Consider the following 26,291-nt stretch of genomic DNA (forward strand, 5'->3'; position numbering starts at 1 on the left):
CCCTTCAGGGGTGTCTCAAATTGAGGCAAAGTAATTGTACCTTTGTACCCCCCAAATGAACCAGTCATTGGAAGTGGACTGGCCCCTGGACAGTTGCCATAATCTTAGGTGTGGCACTTTCCTTTGGCCCAAGGGAATTCCCAGAGAGGCTGTCAGCATGAGCCATTAGCAGCCAACACTTCCAGCAGCTGGGGAAGTGACTTAGTCCTAAAAGAAGAAACTGGGAAATATACTGGTCTCCATTATGGCCCTCCAATTATGCCACTCAGATGTACTTGCTTCTTACAGTGAATGCACATAGGATTCTGGTTGCTCTTGTTGCCTGGAGAAATTTCCAAGAGAAAGATAAATGGGACGAACTACAGACAACTGTCCACAGCAGCTATTCTCAGCTGTTCTAAGCGTCAGCTGCAACTGACACTTATCATCACGTTCCTCTACTACCCTAGCCTGCCCTACGTTCCTTTCACCCTTGACTAGCATCTCCGCTGGTCTAGGTGGCTTACCTGGCGGGATGATCCAGGTCATCGAGGAGTCTGAACACCTGGTCACCGTACCTTTCTCAGGATAGAGCTGCTACACTTGTTCATCAGCAAAATTGGGAAAAGAATATCAAGAGACATCTCATTGGATTACCTGAATTCCGAATGTTTTCTTCTTTGCCCTCACTGTGTAATAGAAAACCCACATCTTCTGGGTGACAGGACTAATTACCCATGCCAAAAGCCATGGTGACGTCTTTCCTTGTGTGCTGGCCTCATAGCAGCCATAAAGTTCAATGGGGCTTACTTTGCCTCCCAGTGGGAGTGTTCGCCTTCTGGGAACCAGGACGTTTAGGTTATTTTTTGCACTTTCCTCCCAAGAACCCCATATCCATCTTGAAGAACACTTGTGGAGGAGACTAGTTTAGACCACAGATGTGAGTATATCAGCACTTTGACAGCACCCAGGACGCTAGAGTAGTTGATGGAATTCCTGGGTAGGGACATGAAGCTTCCACGCAGGTGACTATTAAGAGTAGATTCTAAGAAGCAAAAGGGGAGAGCAGTTCTGGTTTTCTTCCCCCGCAGAGAACCCACTTACTCTACCTTGCTGCACCTTAGAAGGTTAGTCAGTATGAACTGTATCAATGGGCTTTCTTGCCTTATGGCTTCTGGTTGGGTTTAGTCAATGGGGAGCCTGGGCATGAAACAGGAGGATGAAATAGACTGAAGTCTGGCACTGGCTATTTCTTGCAGAACCTGGGTCTGGACACCACCCCTGTCATCCTCTCAGCTCCTGGAATATGATTCTCTCCTCTCTTATCTCTGGATTTCAATAATCATTCCCTCCACTTGCCCCTTCAGGCTTACGGGTGTTAGAGCACTGCCTTTACCAGCTACTGGATACCAACCGCCTTTTGTGGTCTTTCTATTGATACATCCTTCCTACACTACTCTGTAAGTAGCCCTTTTATGAAAACTCTACTTGATCTGCCCTAGTCTGAACGTCTCAGCTGTTTCCTGTTGGGGCTCTAAGAGGCCAACTCATTGAAAGTATAAGGGAAAGTCCTAACAATAACCCATAAAACCCAACAAGAGCAGGATCCACCAAGTCTTTTCTGCCAGTCCATCTTCTCCCACCCCTCACCATACCCAGCTTGTTCACACTGGCCTCCGTGGTGTGGGCCTCGGCATACGCCAAGACCGCTCTTGCCACACGAATTCATGTGACTCACTGTTCCAACTCATTAAGGTCTCTATGCGAGTGCACCTTAACTAAGAGACTTTTCCTTCTGATTCTACATAAAATAGCAGGATCCCAACCCCCTTTAACTATCTTACACTGCTTTAGTTTTCTACATCACACTTATAACAACATACTATCTTGATTTTTCTGTAGGGAAAACCATTAGGATGTATTTTAACGGCAAAACTTGAGTTTCTTTCATTGCTATAGACACCAGTGTCTCAAACAGTGCTTGGCATATAGAATACACTCAATAAATAGGCTAGTGGTTAAGAGCACAGACTGTCTGGATTCAAATATGGGCTCTACCATTTACTAGCCAGTGAACTTAGGCAAGTAATTTAAGTGTACCATGACAGTTTTCTCATCTGCAAAATGGGATATTAACAGTCCACCTTTCTTAAGCTTATACTACTAAGTTAACATCCATAAGGCATTTAGAAGAGTGCGTGGTCTTTGCGAAGAGCTACATAAATGTTCAACCATTTATTATTATACTTATTATTATTTTTTGCGGTATGCAGGCCTCTCACTGTTGCGGCCTCTCCCATTGTGGAGCACAGGCTCCGGACGTGCAGGCTCAGTGGTCATGGCTCATGGGCCCAGCCGCTCCACGGCACGTGGGATCCTCCCGGACCGGGGCACGAACCTGTGTCCCCTGCATTGGCAGGTGGACTCTTAACCGCTGCGCCACCAGGAAAGCCCCAAACCATTTATTATTGTGTTGAAATACGTTGCTATGAAAAAATACGGCCCCTACATAAAAAAGAACAATTCACAAAACAATACCTAACCATTTATGTACGTATTTACATCAAAATACGTAAAGAAAAAATGACAATTACCAAGAAGAATTTGTCAATCCGTAACAACGGTGGAAGACTTTAATTCACATCTATCACTAAATAAGCTTGAAAGAAAAATAAAAACCAACCTGAATGTACATACTATATCTGAACATCATAAAGTCCACTTACTTGATAAAAATGTCATTAAATTAGAAAAAGGTATGTAGCAAATATAGTCTAATTTCTACTAGGATAAACTAAATCACTCAGGAGATAATCAGAAATACCTTTATGAATATGCAATGTGTTAATATTTTTAGAGTAAATGATGATAAACATATTACATATAAAACTATGGAACATAATTTAAGGTTTATCTTAGGGTATAGCTATAGATATAAATGTTTATACTTAAGCAAAGACTGAAAATTAAAGAGCTAGTTGCCCCACCCTAAGGATGAGACACTGATAAAGGTAATCCCATGCTCATAGTATTTACACTTTTCATTCCCAGTTTAAAGTATTCTGTGGCCACTCAGAGAAGAGCTGAGGCAATCTCACGTCGAGTATCTTCTAGGGTTCCCCACCTGCGTGACTTCTCAGAAGTCAACAGACAGGACTCACCGAAAGATTTCCCAAAATTAATCCACAGGCTTTGCATCCAGGAATTTCATAGCTTTCCTAACATAAGAGGTATCATTAAAGGCATTCCCTCATTCTTTATACTCACAAATTTCTCTGCAACAACTTTTCAGTTTAAGGAATGTGGGAAAATGGAAGGCTTTCCAATACTGATGCCATTCAATGGGACCTTCTCTCCAGAATAAATCATCATATCTCTTTAAAAGTTGAGAGAACACTGAAGGCTTTCCCATAGTACTTGCACTCGGAATCTCATCATCTTCTGTTCAGTAAACTCTTGTGCTATAGGGTTTTCCACATTCCTTATATGAGTGAGTGTTCCTCTGTAGTGATTCCTCATGTGTGTTCTAAGGGATGAGTGTCCCTGAAGACTCCTACATTCTGATGATATTCGTAGGACTTTCCACTTAGTGTGAATTGTCACATGACTCCCTAGATATCACCACTGTATTCCTCAGATTTATCCACAATACTTAATCTTTTGTGCACATTAGGGGTGAATTTGAGCTGAAAGCTTATCACAAAGACTGGACTCATGAGGTTTCTTTCACGGGTGAATTAACATGAGAGTTATTAAATATTACTTCATACTGAACAGACTGAAAGAATGAGGGTCTCCTGAAGGCCTTACATCAGTGATTTCATGGAAAACTGCTCAGATGGTTCCCAACAATCTCTGTTTCCTGGTATTCATACTGAGTATGGTCTCTTCTCACACTGTATCAGGATTGGTCTGTGTGACCATTAAAATACGGAAGAAGTGATGATATGTCCTTCTGAGGCTAGGTCATAGAAGACACTGTGGTTTCTGCATTAGCTCTTCTTTAAATCAAATGCTTTGGGAGGAACCTGCTTTTACGTCATAAAGACACAGAGCCCTGTGGAGAGTCCTACATGGTGAGAAAATGAAGGTTCCCTGCCAACAACCAGCACTAACTTGCCAGGCATGTGACTGAGCTATTCTCGAAGTGGACTCCTCAGCCAGCAGTAAAGTAGATGACAGTAGCTCCTGCTGACATCCTGACTACAACCTCATGAGAGTTCCTGAGCTAGAACTACACAGCTAAGCTGGTTCTGAATTCCTGACCTATAGATAATAAATGTTTGCTGTTTAAAGCTATTATGTTTTGAAGGGAAATTTGTTATGCAGCAACAGATAACTCATACATCTAAGCGTGAGTTATCACAAGTTGTCTGAGAGATAAGAAATCAGTGAATGCTTTCCCAGTTATTGTAGTCATATCCACCTATTATGGATTCTCTTGTGCACAGAAAGGTAAGAGTTAGTGGTGAAAGATTTCCCACAATGATTACATTCATAGGGCTTTTCTCCAGTGTGAGTTCTTACATGTTTCTTAACAGCTGAGAGATTATTAAAGGCTTTCCCACAGTTACTGCATTCATAGGGTTTCTCGCCGGTATGAATTCTCTTGTGCACAGTAAGAGAAAAGCTACTGCTAAAGGATTTTCCACACTGATCACACTCATAGGGTTTTTCTCCAGTATGAGTTCTCATATGCTGTGTGAGATATGAGCTCTTCCTAAAGGTTTTCCCACAATCACTGCACTCATAAGGTTTCTCTCCTGTATGAATACTGTTGTGCCCAGTAAGGGAGGACCTCGTGCTGAAGGCCTTGCCACACTGATTACATTCATGGTGATTCTCCCTCGTATGAATTCTCTTGTGGCTTTTGAGGTTACAACTAGTGCGGAAGACATGAAAACACTGGTTACATTCGTAGGGTTTTTCTCCAGTGTGGATTCTCACATGCAGTCTGAGGGAGGAAGGATCATTGAAGGCTTTCCCACAGTCACTGCATCCATAGGGCTTCTCCCCATTATGTATTCTCTTATGAATAGTGAGGTAGGATCTGCTGCTGAAGGATTTGCCACACTGATTACAGTCATAGGGTTTTTCTCCAGTATGAATTCTTTTGTGCTGAGTAAGGTTAGATTTTGTGCTGAAGACTTTAAAACACTGATTACATTCATTGAGTTTCACTCCCAGATGACTTCTCTCCTGTTAAGAGATGAATGAAAACTATAATTTATAATATTTTTTAATATTCAATGCTGTTATACAAATTCTCTCTCCCAGGAATTCTGTTACATTATTATAATTGATGTTTTGGTTACCTATTTTAAATGCCTGTCAAACTGGGCTTCTGCCCAGTTTGAGCTCTTAGAAGTTAAAAAAAGAGAGACAGACACATTGCCACAAGTCCTTATCATATTCACAGAGCATTTTCTGATAAACTTAAGACCACTTTATATTTCGACAGTCAATATTTTAATCACATTTAAGGAAATATTTACTTGTGGAAACTCTCAGTAAAGAAACAACTCTGGAGTTAATTTATAGTTTTCTCCAAATTCACAACTGATTTACAGAATCTCTTCTGAGACACCATTATCTCATATGTAAATAACATTTCCCTTTAATGACTCTCCTGTTTAGTCTGTGGCTTTTCTAACTTATGGAATTCTCCTACTGTGAAAAAACAGCAATCAACCATGTTAGTCTTACCACTTTTACACCATTAGAATGTTCTTTTCTAAAAACATGCTTCTTAGGAGTTAACCATTTTGCTTTAAGTACCGTCTCCAAATCTGAAACAAATTGAAAAGAAATTTAAGCTGACGGAGAAAAGAAACACAAAAGTACACACGAGTATAGACAGACTGAGGGATTAGGGTTTTTGAGCAAGTTTGCAATGAAAGGGATATGAGTATTCAAATTACAGGTATTAAAAAAGGATTCTAAAAGGATTAGGACTGATCAGAGATTTACAAAGGGAGGAATTATCAGGAAGGTAAAGTAGGAAGGAGTCGGACAAAGAGCTCATATGAGATTTAAATTTAAAAAGGGAAAGAGACGTCTTTATTTTTTCCCCCTCTGAGTCCAAAGTAAAGTATGAGATGTTGAACAGAAAGTTAAAGAGGAAAGAAAGAAGGTGCATGAGGAAGCTCATAACAAATGTTCATGGCCATCTCTGTCAGAAAAAAAGGACATTTTACAAAGTTCCCTGATTGCCATTTTCAAATGTAATTCTCCCATGCCCTGAATCACTGGCTAGAGCTATTCCTCAAAAAGACTATTTCTCATATCTTCCTAGTGCTCACCTGGACAGGTGCCTGGAAGAATTCCTCTTTCCTCTGTCATCACCTTGTCTTCTTGCTCCAACTGGGAGATCAGACTGGGTTTATCGACATGATACCCTATTTGCGGAAAAAAGCCGTGTTATAGGGGGGCTGTGCAAGTGACAAGCAACTGCATGAAACTGAAGCCAAGAATTCTGAAGACGGGCAAGTGTGGCTTTGGGAGCAATGAAATAATTACATCTAAATTCTAATGAATATAGTAACTCTCAGGAAACAAAAATACAAGCAACTCATTCAATATCCAGGTGACAGGGCACACATAGGCCCAAAGTCCATGCCCAAGTTTTTTAAAAAATTTATTTATTTATTTACTTTGGAGCAGAGAAAGGTTTATTGCAAGGCCATGCAAGGAGACGAAGTGGCTCATGCCCTAAAAAGCCTCGAGCTCCCCGAAGGGTTTTGGCAAATCATTTTTAAAAGTCAGGTGGCGGGGGGGGGGCAGGGGAGTTGCAAGGTACATGATCAGATCGTGCACAATTCTGATTGGCTGACGATGAGGGAACAGGGTGGTGTCACAAGGGTTAACTTTATCAGTCCTTAGGCTCCAGGAGGCCTGGGGCTATGTGCTCATGGTCATCAAGTAGTTAATATCTTCCATTTGGTGGTGGTGGTGTGTGTGTGGGAATCATGCCCAAGTTTAAATACACACTTCAAAAGCTATAAAGCTTTTACATATGGAGAATATAAAGTCAGGGTAAGGAAATATTCAGTTCATAGGGAAGGAATTAAACAGAAAGCTCTATGAGCATGGGGACCATGTCCGTCTCCATCACTGTACTCCTACACCCCAGTAACAGACCCAGAAACAGACACATGCTTGACGTCTTGTGAGAAATGATGACAATGAAAATCATGGAATATGGAACTTCAGAAGTCCCCCTCTCTATGAAAACAGTGAATAAACTGGCAAAAACTGTCAGAACAACTTTATCACAACTCTGAAAACTTATCAAAAGTCTACAGCAACCAGGAGAATGCTTAATCAAAGACAAAAAGCAGCTGACATTTTAACTGACCCTTGCCTCATCCTCTACTCCTTGCTTTGGCTGTGACATTGAAGACAACTCCTAGTACTAGAGGGAGTAGGATGGACCTTATTCTCAACAAGCTATGGTTGTTTGTTTTGACCTTTCTGGTGGCTCCCTGAAGGACTGGCTCAAAGGGCTTGCCTTTACTTATCTAACCCCAAACTCTCCGAAGGCTGAGCTGGTTACCCAGTGGGCATGTGCTGAAGACATTAAAAGGCAATATATTAGCCACTACTGCCTGAGGCAAGTGGAAACAGCAAAGGAAAGCAAAAGGCAAACCAAGAAGCCTGGAGGAAAAGTATAGAATAAAATGTTTTGGGGAATTTTTGAAAAGCTTTCTGAAAAGCTCCCTCATATTCCTTTGAATCTAGAAAGCCATGTGCATACCCAGGCTTGGGCACATGCTCAGAAAAGACATGAGAGGGCACTAAGTCCTCACCTTTGGCACAAGGTGAGGCTCTTCACAAACAGAGAGTGAAAACTAAGGCAGAGTTATAAACTGCTTGATTTTGAAGGTATGCCCCTGTATAGAGAGACTAGGAGTTTTTTATTTTTTGTTCCAAGTGTTCAAGGAAATCTGATAAATCACTAGCTAACCATTGAGATAACAGAACAGAGTCTTCAGTGGCCACATACAACAAATACTGACATTACAAAAATGAGTTCAGAAATATCACTAAACATACATACCACAGCAACAACAACAAACTCTAGGGATGGGGAAAAATGTGATTCCAGAATTACTATGTTGTAATATTCCAAATGTCTAGTTTTCGACAACAAAAAATTACAAGGCAGGCCAATACACAAAAGTATGGCCCATTACTTGAAAAAAACCGCCCAAATTTAGTAGAAACTATCCTTCAGGAAGTCCAAACATTGGACTTGCTAGACCAATAATTTAAATCAACTGTTTTAAATATGCTTAAGGATCTAAAGGAAACCATAAGAACAAATTCTGACCAAACAGAAAACATCTTAAAGAGAAAGAAATTATAAAAAGAAACCAAACAGAAATTATGGAATTGAAAATTACAATAACTATAATGAAAAATTCAGAAGAGTGGTTCAACAACAGATTTGAGCAAGAAGAAAGAATCAGTAGCCATGAAGATAGGACAACTTATATTACTCAGTTTGAAAAACAGAAAGAAAAAAAGAATAAACAAAATATGACCAGCACCTAAAAGACCCACGGGATACCATTAAACATACCAACATACACATAATAGGAGTCCCTTAAATGAAGAACGGGCAGAAAGAATATTTAAAGAAATAATGGCTAAAAACTTCCCCAAATTTGATGAAAGGCATAAATGTACACAATCAAGAAGCTTAACAAACCCAAAACAGGATAAATTCAAAGAGTCAGAATCCATCCTGAAACACATAATCAAACACTGGAAAGACAAAGACAGAGTATCCTGAAAGCAGCAAGAGAGAGGAGATTCATCATGTGCACAGGATCATCAGTGACAGTAACAGATAATTTTGAATCAGAAACCAGAGGCAACAGGCATTGGGATAATATACTCAAGCTGCTTAAAAAAAAAAAAAACAAAACAGTGAACCAAAAATTCTGTCCTTCGAAAATAAAGAAATGAAGACATTCCTATAAACAAAATCTGAGTGTTTGTCACTAACATATCTATCCTACAAGAAGTGCTAATAGGAGACTTCCAAGCTGAAATGAATGGGCAATGAATACTGACTCAAATCCACACAAAGATATAAAGAACACCAATAAAGGAAAATAAATAGGTAAATATAAAAGTCAAAAACAATTGTTTATTTTTGGTTTGTAACTCATGTATGTTTGGCTATGACTCCTCTTTTTTTCTAATATGATTTAAAAGAGAAATGTCTGAACTAAAAATTATAAATCCATGTTAATGAAACACTGTATAAAGTTATAATTTGTAAAACACAAACAAACAAACAAAAAACAGCATAAGGAGGGGCACAGCTATACAGGAGCTAATTTTTTGTATACTGTTGAAATAAGTTGATATGAAATCAAAATAGATTGCTTAAAATTAAAATGATAATTGCAATCCCTCAGGCAGCCACTAAGAAAATAACTAAAAAATATAAACAGAAATGAGAAGGGAATCAAAATGGTCCACTAGAAAATACCTAACACAAAAGTAAATAATAATGGAGGAACTGAGGAATAAAAATGATATAAAGCATGTAGAAAACAAACAGCAAAATGACACAACTAAGTCCTTCTTTATAAGTAATTCCATTAAATGTAAACAGACTAATCTGTCCAATTAAAAGGCAGATTTTGGCAGAATGGATAGAAAATAATCAATTATACGCTATCTTTAAGAGACTCACTTTCTATCTAAAGACACTAACAGGTTGAAAGTCAACAAGTGGAAAAAGATATTCCATATAAACCACAGCTAAAAAAGAGAGAATGTGACTATACTAATATCAGGCAAAATAGACTTTAAGACAAAAATTCTTACAAGACACAACAAAATATATGATGATTAAAAGATCAATTAATCAAGAAGATATAATAATTACATATACGTACCTAACAACAAAGGCTTAAAATATACAAATTCAAAACTGACAGAATTGAAGGAAGAAATAGAGTTCTACGATAATAGTTGCAGACTTCAATGCCCACTTTTAATAATGGGTAGAACAACTAGTTAAAAGACCAACAAGGAAACAGAGGACTTAAACAATCCTATAAACTTACTAAACCTAACAGACATAAAACACTTCACCCAACAACAGAACACACATTCATCTCAAGTGCATGGAAAACATGCTCCAGAATAGAGCACATGTTAGTCCACAAAACAAGTCTAAATAAATTTAAAAACAATAAAATCATACAAAGTATCTACTCTGACCACAACAGAAGCAAATTAAAAATAAGCAACAGAGGATATGTATTGAAAAATTTAATATTGTTATGATAATAATAACCAAAATCATCTACAGATTCAATGAAATCGCTATCAAATTTCTAACAGCTTTTTTTACATAAATGGAAACGTGATCCTAAAATTCATATGGAATTGCAAGGCATCCTGAATAAACAAAGCAGTCCTGAGAAAGAACCAAATAGGAGGAATCACACTTACTGACATCAAAGCAATGGTAATGTGGTACTGGCACAATGCTAAACACAGATTAATGGAAAATAATTGAGAGTACATAAACTCGCATTTTATGGTCAAATAATTTTTGACAATTGTGCCAAAACAATTCAATGGGGGCAAGAATAGTCTTTGCTACAAAGATGCTGGGACAACTGGATTAATACATGCAATTTCACCTAAGCCATATAAAAATTAACTCAAAATAGATAAAAGATTTCATTGAAAAGGTAAAACTATAAAATTTTTGGAGGAAAACATAGAGCTAAATTTTCAGGACCTTGGTGGCAATAACTAGGTATGATACCAAATGCACAAGAAATAAAAGGAAAAAGTACATAAATTGGACTTCGTCAAAATTAAAACTTGTGTATCAAAGGATACTATCAAGAAAATGAAAAGATACCATACAATGGAAGAAATCATTTGCAAATAGGATCTAGTATTCAGAATATAATAAACCTCTAAAACCCAAAAACAAAAAAGATAACCCAATTAAAAAACTGGCAAAGAACTTGAATAGACATTTCTCCAAAAACGATATACAAACAGCCAACAATTACATGAAAAAAATGTTCAGTGTCATTAGTAATTAGGGAAATGCAAATCAAAACAACAGTGAGATACCACTTCATACCCAGGAGGATGGCTATATTCAAAAAAGCGAATGTTGGGGAAGATATGGAGAAACTGGAACGCTCATACATTGGTGCAGCTGCTGTAAAAAACAGGTTGGCAGTTCCTCAAGAAGCTAAACATAGTAATCTATAACCCAGAATTCCACTCCTAGATACGTAGTGGAGAGAATTGAAAATAGGTGTTTGAACAAAGACTTGTACACAAATATTCAAAGCAGCATTATTTACAATAGGCAGTAAGTGGAAACCACCCAAATGTTTATCAACCAAATGAATGGATAAACAAAATGTGGTATACCCATAAAAGAGCGTGTTATTCAGTCATAAAAAGGAATAAAGAAACTATACATGCTACAACATAGCTAAACCTTTAAACATTAAGTTGCTTGAAAGAAATGAGACATAAGGATCACACATTTTATGATTCCATTGATATGAACTGCTCTGAATAGGCAAATCCACAGAGCTAGAAAGCAAATTAGTGGTTGCCAGTAGTGGGGAATGGGGAAGGTAACAGGTACTGGCCACTTAATGGGTACAGGTTTTAGGGGTGATGCACAACACTGTGAATTTATCAAAAGCCACTGTACAATTGATTCACTTTGTTATAAAGCAGAAACTAACACACCATTGTAAAGCAATTATACTCCAATAAAGATTAAAAAAAAAGCCACTGAACTGCATACTTTAAAATGATTAAAATGGTGAATTTTATGTTATGTGAATGATACCTCAATTTTAAAAAAGTCTTGTTACCTGAGTCATTAAATAAATGCAGGAATGATGTCAGGCTTACCAAGTGAAGCCAGGTTCCTGCAGTTCTCCAGCATCACATCTCTGTACAGTGTTCGCTGAGAAGGGTCCAGCAGTGCCCACTCTTCCTGGGTGAACTCCACAGTCACATCCTCAAAAGTCACCAAGTCCTAAACCACCACAAACATCATGGCTTAGCCAAGGACCAACCCCACCAATGTGGACAGGAAAAGAGCCAAGGATGAGAGAGGAGTAGGAACAGGGAATCCAAAGCAGAAGCTGTATGGGCAGGGTTCTGATCTCTGCTCTCAACTGCTCCTAGGGTCAGCCCTGAACTCTCTTCTCCTGTCTATTCATGCCCACGCCCAATGTTAAATGTACCTCTAACACACAGGTGATTTTCTTTCCCAGTGAGACTGTGACATCCTGCAATCGAATTCCCCTCAATCTCAAAGGATGAGCATAGGCCTAGGACATTGCAGAAATCAGAGAAGTACTTGGTAAATGGATGAATGATGCCCTAATGGCAATCACCAATTGCCTGAGTTTAGGACACAGTCATGTCTTTCCTTAGCTTCCCCTTAAAACTCTCAGCAAAGGGGGAGGGGAGTAGGGAGGGAAGGATTGGGAGTTTGGGATTAGCAGAGGTAAACTATTATATATAGGATGGATAAACAGCAAGGTCCTACTGTACAGTACAGGGAACTATATTCAATATCCTGTGATAAACCATAATGGAAAAGAATATGAAAAAGAATACACACACACACACACACATTCTGTCACTTTGCTACACAGAAGAAATTAACATGACATTGAAAATCAACTATACTTCAATAAAATTAAAAAAACAACAACAAAAAACAAAAAAAAACCTCTCAGCAGAACATGGTGTAGACAGTGACCCTGGAGGAGGCTCTACATTGCAGTAAATGCTGACATATGCTAACACTGTTTGGGTTGCCCCAAACCCTCCATCAGATGCCCAAAGACCTGATTTGGCTCTGATGCTGCAGGTCACTGAAGGATAACAAGTCCAACTTCTGGTCAAAGGAATAATGATTTGGAAACAGGAATATCTGACTCACCTGTAACCAGTCTGTCAGGAAGCCATTAGCCAACCCTTCCTCCTCTGTGCATCCTTTCTGGTGAGAGGCTGGGTACGGGGAAGACTGAGCTGGAGAAGAAGAAACGTCCCAAGAATCCAGGATTGCCCCCTGTTCTCACACTCACAAATCTGGAGGCTCCCCCACCTACTTGTGATTGACTGTATCCCCAACAGACACAAATGACTATTCCCACACACAGCACATACCGACACCCAAACACCCACACCCAGCTTCCACAGGAAAACGGAACAGAGCACTGTCTCACCCAGGGCCAGAAAATAGGGCCAAGCGCCCTCCCACGCTGGAGGAAAAGACTACTATTTCCATTTTGCAGATGAAGAAACTGAAGTCCCAAAGGACACCACTGTTATTTTTTTTTTTAAGTTTATAGGAAAAATTAGAAGTATAATTCAAAAGCTCCCACACATTCGCCACACAGGTGACATCTCCAGAGACACTCAAACCAGCTAAGTCCCAAATCCCAAGAACCACAGTCAGGCACCAATGACCTCCAGGTTCATGGGGTAACACACCCACCTCAACTTCTCAGTCCCTTCCCTCTACCTACTCTGTGGTGCAGGGGCCTTTAACACCTGGGCTCTGAGGGCTGACCCCCAAACTCACCACAAGTGGGGGACAGAACCATGGTTGCCATCCTGTGATTCAGACAGTAAGTTTTCCTGAACAACAGGGAGCAGAAGAACGAGGACGCTCCTCCTCTTATCCCCACAGGGCACTCAGGACAGGGCTCTGGAATAAACGGGAAATCACAAAGTGTTCACAACCAACTTCCCTCTCCAGGGTACTGAGGACAAATCTTTAGCCTGTCCACCATTTCCTCCTTCAAAATGCATCTGCCTCTGCCCACAATGGTGGCTACTTCTCCATCCACCTTAAAACCTCAGCTTCACTGAGTCTCAGGGCACATTCTTCCCATCCACGTGGTTGTCACAAACACATTCCCAGCTACAATCCCTCATTCACTGGAGACTCTGGCCCCTGACTCCCAATATTCTTTCAACCTCCCATCCTACCGCACTCGAGTGACATCAGAGCCCAGGAGGGTGGCCCTCACAGTACTGAGTCTGTCCTCATTCCACCTTGGCCACGCACTTCCCCAGGCACCACCCTAGACTTTGTTATCACCGGACATGATTCTACACCTACAACAATAGTTCAGAAATTTCTCTCTCTGCAGCCAATCTCCCAAACTTCGACCTTGCTCATTCATGTTTTTCTTTCACTACATGTGTTCTTCTCCCACGCAAAGGGCTCAGTCCACACACTCTCCCACCCTCCTGCTAGAGCCACCTCCTCTCCTCATTTTTTACTTTCCCAGCTTGGGTCTCACCGTCCTCCATTTCAACCAATTTCCTCACCCCTACATCCTACTTTCACTCTGGCCCAGCAGAACTCCAGCCAGGCGTGGTTCCAATCATCTGCCTGCCCATGGCAACATCTGGGCAGACCGACCTGCACAAGGGTGGTCCCGCTGCCACCTCTAGAAAAGCATGGTCAGCGACGTGAAAAGAGCCCTCAACACCGCAGGGCAATTCTATAAGTCAGTGTAACTTCCGACTCGTGAACCCTTCTCTTATCTCTTTAAATCTCACACAGCCTCACCTTTTCCCTCTATGGTTATCAGCTTCCCGAATAGCTTGAATGATCCAAGCTTCCTGGTATTCACAGCCACACTGAATCAGGGCTGACCTGTGTGACCAACAGAAAATTGTGGAGATGACTTCTGAGGGTAGATCCCTACAAGGCACTGTAGCTTCTGCTTAGTCTTCTGAACTGCTTGCTCTAAGGGAAGGCAACTGCCATATTTCAAAGACACTCAAGCAGCCCTGTGGAGAGACCTACTTGGAAAGGAACTGTCCCCTCCAACAGTCAGCACTGATGTGCCAGAATGTGAGGGAGCCTCCTTGGAAGTGAACCCTTCGGCACCAGCCAAGCCTTCAGATGAATGCAGTTCCAGCTGATAACCTCCTGCAGCCTCATGAAAGTCCCAAGCCAGAACCTTCCAGCTAAGCTGCTCCTGAATTCCGAACGACAAAAACTGTGAGAGATGGCAAATGATTATTGTTTTAGTCACTAAGGTCAGGGATGCTCTGTCATGCAGCAATACGTAACAAATACACCCTCACTTTCAGCAGATGGTCCTGCACCTTACTTCTCAAAGTCATCTCCATGAGAAGGAATCTACCTTCGTATCTTGCCACCAAAACTATATTCTGCACCATGGTTTCCTCCCTCTCTCGTTATAAACCAGGACCTGCCTTCTCTATAACACTGGGCTCTGCAGTTCTGTTCTGTGTTCCACTCCATCTGCCTTTTTAGGAGCTGGACACCATCGATTCTCTCTCCTTTACCCTTCCCTTCAAGCTCTCCCACTCTACTGGACTCCCTCACACCATTTAAACTCAATGAAGTGTTTTTGGTAGTGAGACACATTTATCCTAAGGGCATAGTTTTCTTTCTAGTTACCACCCAGTCTGTCTCCCTCATCATTTTTTTTTTTTTTTTTTACTCTCTGTCTCATTTCCTCATGTCCCACCCACTCTGAGACACAGTTTAATCTGGTTTCCACCACTACCAATTCAATCAGTAGAATCATCATTGATCTTATTCACAGGACGAAGATGTAGACTGCAACTACACTGATACCATTTCTTATCTGTCAGATCAACAAAGACACAGGGGACCACATCTTTCATTGGCAAGGCTGTAGAAAAAAGCACTCTCATACACTGTTGGGGTAGAACTCCTGTGGAAGGAAATTTGTTATCCTCAAGCAAAATGCAAAAACATTTATCATTTCCCTGTCAATCACACTACAAGGAATCTATTTGAAAGATACACAAATACTAAAAGACAAGAGCAAGGTTACTCACTGTAGCATTATTTATAATATCAAAGGATTGGAAACAACACAAATTGCTATATATAGGAAATTGGTTCGGTAAACTACGGAATATCCTCATAATGAAGAAGCATGAAGCCAAAAAAAGAAAGACATGATCTCTAGGTATTGATGGAGAGTTTTATCTCCAATAAATTTAAATGAAAAACAAAAACAACAACAACAAAATCAAGGTACAAAGCAACAGAAATGGTATGTTTCCTTTCTATAAGGGAATGCCTCCTCTCCCTGGAGTTACAGAATACAACATAACTCCATAAAACCAGCTTCTCAAGGTCACTATCTGTGTCCTTCCTGCATCCAAAAGATAAAAGCAATAAAGTGTGTGCAGGGAGGGGAACACTGGACACTACGGTTGAGTGTCCAGGTGAAAAATTGTTGCAGAGTGTCTTTGACTCCTGGGCCTGTGGGGTAGACAGATTAATGCTTCTGCCCCAAAGATGTCCATGCTCTACTCCTCAGAATCTGTGAATATGTGACCTTACATGGCAAAAGGGACTTTGCAGATGTTAGTAAGGTTAGGATCTGGAGATGGAAAAAATTATTCTGGAATATACATATTGACCCAATGAAATCACAAGGGTTCTTCTTTATAAGAGGGAGGCAGGAAGGTCAGGGTCAGAGGAGATGTGAGGATGGAAGCAGAGGTCAGAGAAAAAGAGAGAGATTTAAAGATGTTCTCACTGGCTTCAAAGATGGAGGAAGGAGCCACAAGCCAAGGAATACAGGTGGTCTCTACAAGATGGAAAAGGAATGCAGCCCTGCCAACCCATTTAGGATTTCTGACCTCCAGAGCAAGAAAATACATGTGTGTTACTGTAAACCACTAAGTTTATGGTAGTTTGTTACAGCAGCCATAGGAAACTCGAACAGCTTCTCACACCAAATCTTCCCTGAGGTCTTAGTGTGAGCACAGCAGACCCAGATAGTTGCTGAAGATCCTCCACTCTCTTCAGGTAGAAGAAGTCTACATTCTTCCCACCAGGAACCCAATTTGCCTTTAGGAATAGTTATAGTCTTGAGCTGAGGAGTGACAGGAGGGGTGGGATCCAGACACCCCCAAAGCCCCAAGAGGAAAGCAGGCTGGGAAGGTACCCAGGACACTCTCAGGTCCTGAGTACCCTCTCCAGGTCTTTTGGCAGCTGAAGTCTCCTATTAGGGGAGGAGGGGTCTCTGTTCAGTTTACAGATTCAGTGACTCCTGCACCTGGAGTCAGTGTTGAGAGAGGGTCAGAGGATGGGCCAGTCTATACCAGTGTTGCTCAACAGAACTTTCAGGTATGATGGAAATGTTCTATACTTCTGCTCTGTCCAACATGGCAGTTCATATTTTCTATTTCTCTGATGAAACAGAAAATCTAAACAGACTGATCACTAGCAAGGAGACTGAATCAGTATTCAAAAACCTCCCAACAAACGAAAGTCCAGGACCAAGCAGCTTCACAGATAAATTTTACCAAACATTCCAAGAAGAACTAATACCAATCCTTCTCAAACTCTTGCCAAAAACAGAAGAGGGGGTAGTTCTTCCAAACACAGTTTACAAGGAAAGTATTACCCTGATACTGAAAACCAGACAAGGATGCCACAAAAAAAGAAAATTACAGGTCAACATCCCTGATGAATACAGATGCAAAAACCCTCAACAAGATATTAACAAACCAAATTCAACAATAAATTAAATCATACACCATGACCAAGTGGGATTTATTCCAGGGATACAAGGATGGTTCAAATCAAATGTGATACACCACATAAACAAAAAATAAAGAAAAAATATGATCATCTCAATAGATGCAGAAAAAGTATTTGACAAAATTCAACATCCATTTATGATAAAAATTCTCCACAAAGCAGGTATAGAGGAAACACACCTGAACATAATAAAGGCCATATATGATAAGCCCACAGTTAACAACATACACAATGCTGAAAAGCTGAAAGCTTTTCCTCTAAGATCAGGAACAAGACAAGGATGCCCACACTCTTGCCACTTTTATTCAACACAGTATTGGAAGTCTTCACCAGAGCAATTAGGCAAGAAAAAGAAATGAAAGGCGTCTAAATTGGAAAGAAAAAAGTAAAACTTTTTCACTATTTGCAGATGGCATGATTTTACATATGGAAAACCCTAAAGGTTTCATTAAAAAACTGTTAGAACTAATAAACGAATTCAGTAAAGTTGGAGGGTACAAAATCAATACACAAAAATCTGTTATTTCTTTGCACTAATAATGATCTATCAGAAAAATATATTAAGAAAACAATCCATTCACAATTGCATCAAAAAGAATAAAATACCTAGGAATTTAACCAACGGTGTGAAAGACCTATATATTGAAAACTACAAGACATGAATGAAAGAAACTGAAGAAGATACAAATAAATGGAAAGATATTCTGTGCTCATGGATTGAGAATGAATGTTGTTAAAATGTCCATTCTACCGAAAGCAGTATGTAATCCCTATCAAAATTCCAATGGTATTTCTCACAAAAATAGAGAAATTTTGTATGGAACCACAAAAACAATCCTGAGGAAGAAAAAAGCTAGAGGCATCACATGCCCTGATTTATACTATACAACAAAGCTATAGTAATTAAAACAGTATGGTATTAGCACATAGCTCAATGGAACAGAATAGAGAACCCAGAAATAAACCCACTCATATATGGCCAATTAATTTATGACAAAAGAGCCAAGAATATACAATGAGAAAAGGGCAGTCTCTTCAAAGAATGCTGTTGGGAAAACTGGAGAGCCAAATGCAAATGAGTGAACCTGGACCACTATCTCACACCATAAACAAAAATTAACTCAAAATGGATTAAAGACTTGAACATAAAAACTGAAACCATAAAACTCCTAGAGGAAAACATAAGTGGTAAGCTCCTTGACATAGGTCTTGGTGATGATTTTTTGAATCTGACACCAAAAGCAATAAAAGCAAAAATAAGCAAGTGAGAATACATAAAACTAAAAAACTTCTGCACAGCAAAGGAAACCATCAACAAAATGAGAAGATAACCTACTGAATGGGAGAAAACAATTGCAAATCACATATCTGATAAGAGGTTAATGACCAAAATATACAAAGAACTCATATAACTCAATAGCAAAACAACAATCAGATTTAAAAAATGGGCAAAAGACATTTTTCCACAGATGACATACAGATGACCAACAGGTACATGAAAAGATGCTCAACATCACTAATCATCAGGGAAATGCAAATCAAAACTGCAATGAGATATCACCTCACTCCTGTTAGAATGACTACTATGAAAAAGACAAGAAATAAGCGTTGGTGAGGATGTGGTGAAAAGAGGACCATTGTGCACTATGAGAAATATAAACCAGTGCAAACACTCAGGAAAACAGTATGGAGGTTTCTCAAAATTTTTAGAAAGACCTACTATATGATCCAGCAATTCTACTTCCGGGTATTTATCAGAAGAAAACAAAAATACTATTCAAAAAGATCTCTCTCTCTCTCTCTCTCTCTCTCAGTCCTGAATAAAAGAGCATGGTTGGTCACCATAAATTGTGCACCTGAAGAATATCTATTGCATGACAAGCAAACATTCCCCTTAAGAATATCACAGGAAAGACAGAATGAAAAAGGCGTACGCACACACACAATTGATAAAACCCAACAGTATAAAATTACTCAAAATGGTTCTCTGCAATATGAATCACCAGACTGTTATTTCATAAAAGTTTAGATAAACAAAGTTAATTCTTATAGAAGCCAAGTTGTAGAGTACAATCTTTGGAAACTATTGCCCTACCCTTCAATCTGCAAGTTGTTGCTTAGTACTCCTCCAAGTGATTTTAAATATCATGAAGAAAAAATAAAACAAACAAAAAACAAAACAAGAAACAAAACCAAACAGAAAACACTTGCAAACAGAAAATACATCTGGTTGCTGGTCAATTCAATTTTAAATTTCTGTTGCCAATATAAAGAAGTTCAAATTATTTTTCCCCCATGTACCCCTATATTTTGAATCTTTGTGGAAGATGTATAGGGTTTTAGAAGTCAAACTGAACTGGGCCTGAGGAATGTTGTTGAGTAATCCTGATATACACATAAAAAATTTATATATTTATACTTATATATAAAATCCTAAAATTTTTAGTATTATGGAATGCAAGTAAATCTATATTTCTGTTACTTATTTACAGTTATTTACATGCTTGCTTAATGTGTATTTATTTGCACATAACTGTATTTACTTATTTACACTTACATCACCACACACCTTACTATCTTTCCCTTGAATATAATCCGTCAAAAATAAATCTTTTTTTTTTAAGATGACCTCACTCTTAGTGACTCCTTGTGTTTACACCTGAGCACAGGGAAGGCCTAGTAGCAGTTCTGCCAGCTGAAGCTGCTGGCACTACTGTTACAAGTTCCACACGGTACTCACCTGGTCACGCAGAAATCCACGGGTCAGTGAGGACAGGTGAAACTTGAGGCTGGTTTCAACTTAAACTTGAACTCCAGAGATAACTTGTCTGTAGGAAAAAGAAGGGTACAAAGATTTCTTTTGAGGCCTTTTATAGGGCATAATACAGCTGCTGGATGCAAAGGCCACACCACTCACTTTTCCTTTTTGTATTTACTGTACTGATTGAACGTGTAATTGTTGGCTATGACTGGATTTTCCTGATTCCTATCCAGCTACCTGCTCTCCAAGTGGGAGAAGGCGGCTTCATGCAGTGTGCATTCATTCGCCTTGCTGAACTCTTCTGGCTGGATAGTGATTTTTTTGTGACTCCAGACGCTTTTAATACGGCTTGTCACTCAAGGGCGCTAAAAGTGACTCAGCTAACCTTTAAGTTCATTCAGGGCTTTGAAGACTGTAAGACCCTAGAGCAGGGTTTCCAAACCTCGGCACTACTGATAATGCTTTGTCACGGGTGCTGTTCGGTGCGTTGTAGGATGTCCAGCAGCACCCGTGGCCTCCACACACTAGATGCCAGTGGCAGCCCCTCCCATTTGTAACAACCAAAACAATGCCTCCACACGTGACTAAAAGTCCCCTAGGGAGCAAAGTCACACCGAGGAAAGGTGATGGGGAGAGGGGGAACTCTGAGGAGGGGACGGCGGCGCCCAGAGCTAGGAGGAAACGGAGGCTTTGGGCCAACCAGCGGAATGAGCCTGACGCCCCAGGGGTCGAAACGCTGCTCGCGGGAAAGGGCGAGGAACGCCGGAGCCTGTGACGGGGCTGCCCCAGACCCATGCCCCTCCCTAGACTCCTACAGGAGCCCCGGGACTGCCCGCCGCTCACAGAGTCCTGACCCTCGCACTAAGGCCGAACGTACCACGTGAACCCAGTCCCCCACGGAGTAAAGTTTACACACGGCGCAGCGAGCCACCCCGCGTCTCCTTCCTCAGCACCACCCGGCGCTTCCGCTTCCGGTCTCGAGCCGTAGCCTGGGGCTTCAGTTTCCGGTGCCTAGCACCGCGGGTAGCGGGGCATTGCGGGGCTCTGGGTTAAGGCGGCGGGCCGGGCGGCGGCCTCGCACCCAAGCCTCCGACGAGGTGTTTTCGTTTGCTTAGTGAGTGCAAGGCTGGGCCGTGGGCTGGGTCAGCGCCAGCGACTGAGACCCACTCTAGGGGCGGGGCTGTGGGATGGTACCAGCTTGTGGGCGGAACCAAACCCAGAGGGCAGGGTTGTGGGCGGACACCCGTTTCTTGACGGGACTGAGGGCGGGGCTGTGGCTGGGTACCGGATCTGGAGGGCGGTGCTAGAGTCTCAGCCTGAAGGTGAGCAGAGACTAGGCCCAGGGGCGGGGATAGGGCGGGGGTGGGGCTTGGGTAGGCGGGCAGGAGAGTGGGAGAAAATCAGCTCCAGGGACGTGGATGAAGACGGGGCTTTCCGTGGATTCCCCAGGCTGTACAGGTAGACGGATGCTAAACAAACAACTTTTCTTCAAGCCTTTCCCCATGTTCAGTGCGGAGCCTCACACAGCCCAATTAAACGATATGCTCATGTTCAGGATGTTTTTTTCTTGTTTTTACTGATGTTCTTAAATTTTTTTAAAAAATTGGGTCATATATTCACCTTTCTCTTTAACTTGCTGTCACAAGCCGGTAGATAGGGATCTAACGCTATTTTTTTAAATGGTTTTTTGTGGGGGAGGGGGCTAGGTCATAGATACACATATAGGACATCTTCAAACAGTGGTAGTCAGTAAAATATTCTCACTCCCATACCGTCTCCCGGTCCTTTCTCCCAAAGATAAACATCATTTTCTCCTCTGTCCTTCCAGATACAGTGTGTATATGTATGTATGTGTGTGTGTACGTACAGGCCCAAGAGGGATGCCCCCCAGCAGGAAATGAAGCTGGTAAATTGTCTCATTCATTTGGATCTACTGAAAAGAGATTTAAATTTATGCTGGAGAGGATGAACCAGTGATGAATTGATAGAAATAAAACAAAGAAACAAGGAATTTTACCATTTAAAAAATCCAAAGAAAAAAGTGAGAAAGAGAATGTATTTATAAAATCTGGGTCAAAAATAAAATAAAATCTGGATCAGACTCATATGGCATAAAATGGTAAACCTCTATGTAATAAAACAATAGACACTGACTTTCGATTTATCCTAATTTATTATATAATTATATTGGGGGAGAGGAATTATGTTTTAAAATAGCAAGAGAACTACATGCTAATTTTTCAGAGAAGAAGGTAATTAGAAAAAATCAAAAGCTGAAAAATGAAAAAGCTGTATAAGGAGCTAATTTAGAAATACAGAATTACAACCAGAAAAACAAATAAGTTGTTTGTGGGAGTCAGAATAAAGACTGGGGGATGTAGTTTTTCATAAGGCTTAAAATATTATTTGAGATATATGTGTATAGACACACATACACACACACACAGAGAAACCTGAAGTTTTATTCCAAAGGGATCATCAAACTCTAGGAAGAATTTATTTTTAAAAAAAAGGTTCACTTTGCAAAAATAGATTTTAAGAACCGCAGACTTCAAGCATTAAAAAAAAAAAAAAAAGCTATAATCACCCTGGTGGAAAAAGGAATAGGCATTACATTCCACAATACATGACAAGCATTTTATGTACATTACTCCTATTTTCACGGAAACCCATAAGGAAATGCTATTATCTATCTCCATTTTACAGATGAAGAAATCAATGGAAGCGTATTGTTAAAATGTTCATATTTCATTGAAATTTTCAACAGATATCATTTTATTTCAAAATCATTTATTGAACTTTATTTTCATTAATAAAATATCTCATTCTAGCAAATAATCAAACAGTAAGTAGAAAACAGTTTAATAAAACTACAGTTTTCTTTTGATATAGTTAAATATATCAATGTACAGGACATGATGTATGAAAAAACACAGAGATTGATGTGTATGTAGTAAAATTAGTGATTACCTTTTCCCAATTCCTCCTACATTCTGTGAAGGAAACAGGAATCTTTTCACATTCACTTTTTGACATGTAATTGAGAAATTTCTATCCTCACTTTTTTATCCCTTTATTATTTGTAGAACTTTTCAAACCCCACCCTTTATTCTATGAATCTTAATCGTGCAGTGACTATTAGAGAAACAGATTCCACTGAGGGTCCTGATAATAAACACAAGGAAACCATACTTTTTTTTCTCTTTCAGGCATTCCTGGAGGTGTCTATAGAAGGTGAGGGTTCCAGGGAAGAAGAGAGGTACTGGATGAATAAATGTTAAATTGTCTTCACTTTTTCTCATAATGTAGTGAATAATTTATTCAGTGTTACACAAACTAGAGCTGTACCTAGTCTCCACATACACTGTGCTACCTTCTACTATATAGAAAAATGATATTTATCAGTCCATGACCTCAACCTGGTCAAGGTCTCATTGCATAAAAATAAAAATGTAATGGTCAGTCAGGCATCCAGGATAAAGTACTAATGGTATTCAATTAATTTGAAATATACCAACCTCATAATAGGTGGTAGAAAGGATATCAACCTTTATTAATATCTTACCATGTGCATATATTATCTGCTTATTCCTAGAGTGCTTTAAGTTCTATGATTAAGAATTATACTGCATTGAGATTAAAAAAATACTGTCCCACAAGGTTAAAAATTTAGAAAGGTGATAGGGAAAATCAAATTTTCTGTCTGAAAAGTGCATTAGTTGAAACACTACACTGGCCTATTAATGTGGTGAATATGATAGTGTACACTTATTGATCCATTACTATGTCCTAAACACTATTCTAATAAGTACTTTGGTTACCTCCTCTCAACCACCCTCTCAGTTAAGAATTTTTTTAACTCTATTCTACAGACGAGGAAGTTAAACAGAAAGATGATTTGTATTATACTCAAGATCACAGTTTGTAATATCAGGTAACTTATGAATTCTGGAATGCTCACTTAAAATTAACTTCATTATCAGGAAGAGATCAAGATGGTGGAGTAGGAGGACCCTTAGTGCACCTCCCCCCATGAACACACCAAAAATACATCTGTATGTGGGGAGATTCTCACTGAAAACAAACTGGAAACTGTCAGAAACACTCTTCTGCAAACAACAACAAAACTGTAGAGAAGGACCCACACGGAGTTGGGTAGGAGGAAAGGAGAAGCGATCAGGTCAGGACCCGTGCCCCTAGGAGGGGACACAGAAAAGGAGGGGAATATAGTACAGGCTGGGATAAGCTCCCTAGGGCGTGAGGGGTTTAAACCTCATATTAGACACCTCAGTGTGGGATCTGACACCGTGAAAACAATTCTCCCACCTTACACCTGTTAGACTGGCTATTACCCAAAAGCCAAAGAAAACAAATGCTGGCAACGATGTGTAGAAAAGGGGAATCCAGAGGCACTGTTGATGGGAATGTATAGCCACTGTGGACAACCATATGGAAATTCCTCAAAAATTTTAAATAGAACTGACATATGATACAGCAATTGCACTTCTGGGTATGTATGTCGAAAGGCGATGACAAAACTATCTTGAAGAGATAACTGCATTACGTGTTCATTACAGCATCTTCCACAACAGAAAAAAGATGGAAACAACTTAGTGGCCATTGATGAATGAAGGGATAAAGAAATGTGATATACTAATAGTACATACAATGCAATATTATTTAGCCAGGGGAAAGAAGGAAAACCTACCATTTGCTACAATATGGATGAAACTTGAAGGCATTATACTAAGTGAAATAAGTCAGACAAACAACTGTGTTATCTCTCTTACATGGGGAATCTAAAGATATTGAACTCATCAAAGCAGAGTAGATGGTGGTTGCCTGGGGCTGAGGGGTGATGGGAATGGGGAGATGTTGGTTAGAGTTATAAGATGAAACAGATTCCAGCGATGTAATGTACATCATGGTGGCAATAGGTAACACTATGGTGTTTTGTACTTGAAACTTACTATGGGAGTGAAGTTAATGTTCAAACCCTAACAACAACAAAAACAAAATGCTAGTTACATGAGGTGAAGGATGGGTAACTAACCTTCTTTTGGTAAACATGTCGCAATAGATACATGTATCAAAACAGCATATTGTACACCTTAAACTTACACAATGTTATATGTCAATTATGTCTCAATAACGCTGGGAAAAAACACAAAAAACGCTGCTCTATTTTTGTTGGGAAACAGGTGCATCTACCTCTAGAAGAATGTCTGTAGTTATGTTCACCACTGTTCCAGAAGAATTAATGGAATGGGATAACAGCCAGAAAAGAGAACATGAAATGGTTTGTTCGGAAAAAGCTGTCCTGAATGACAAGGTGAAATGTAAGTCTAAATTATCCCATTTTCTAGTCATTAGGCAACATTTTAAAACTAAATCATTTTCACATTGTTTTTTAATCATTTAAATTCACCCAATCCTGTCTTGCAAGTGCATTTATTACCATTTTACCAATAGTAAACATTATGGAAAGGCATTTCATGAATTCGTAGAAAATCTAAGATTAATACTCAAGTGTGTATATTCTATTACAATATTTTCAGATTTAAAAATCCCTATGTTCATTTATCTTAGAAATTTTTATTTATTTATTTATTTTTAGCTTCTGCACAAATCTTTCTTTTTTTGGTAACATCTTTATTGAAGTATAATCGCTTTACATTGTTGTGTTAGTTTCTGCTGTATAACAAAATGAATCAGCTATACATATACATATATCCCCATATCCCCTCTCTCTTGCATCTCCCTCCCACCCTCCCTATCTCACCCCTCTAGGTGGTCACAAAGCACCGAACTGATCTCCCTGTGCTATGCGGCTGCTTCCCACTAGCTATCTATTTTACATTTGGTAGTGTATATATGTCCATGCCACTCTCTCACTTCGTCCCAGCTTACCCTTCCCCCTCCCTGTGTCCTCAAAAATAG

General features: G+C 39.8%; 1 protein-coding gene across 1 annotated transcript in view; it reads right to left on the bottom strand.

Annotated features, from left to right (window-relative positions):
- Nucleotides 1–2,593: 2,593 nt before the first annotated feature.
- LOC114892211 (zinc finger protein 699-like) overlaps nt 2,594–26,291 on the bottom strand; it is a 66,433-nt gene continuing 42,735 nt past the window's right edge. The window contains exons 6-12 of the mRNA XM_029216869.1: nt 14,597–14,667; nt 13,598–13,723; nt 12,953–13,041; nt 11,908–12,034; nt 6,282–6,377; nt 5,686–5,768; nt 2,594–5,178 (exon numbers count right to left, since the gene is read on the bottom strand). Of these exons, the coding sequence (XP_029072702.1) occupies nt 4,396–5,178; nt 5,686–5,768; nt 6,282–6,377; nt 11,908–12,034; nt 12,953–13,041; nt 13,598–13,723; nt 14,597–14,667 (1,375 nt within the window). The 3' untranslated portion in view covers nt 2,594–4,395. The remainder of the gene's footprint in view (nt 5,179–5,685; nt 5,769–6,281; nt 6,378–11,907; nt 12,035–12,952; nt 13,042–13,597; nt 13,724–14,596; nt 14,668–26,291) is intronic.

The sequence above is a fragment of the Monodon monoceros genome, unplaced genomic scaffold, assembly GCF_005190385.1.
Source record: "Monodon monoceros isolate NGI ecotype Baffin Bay Population unplaced genomic scaffold, NGI_Narwhal_1 Super_Scaffold_12, whole genome shotgun sequence".
In the NCBI taxonomy this organism is placed as follows: domain Eukaryota; kingdom Metazoa; phylum Chordata; class Mammalia; order Artiodactyla; family Monodontidae; genus Monodon; species Monodon monoceros.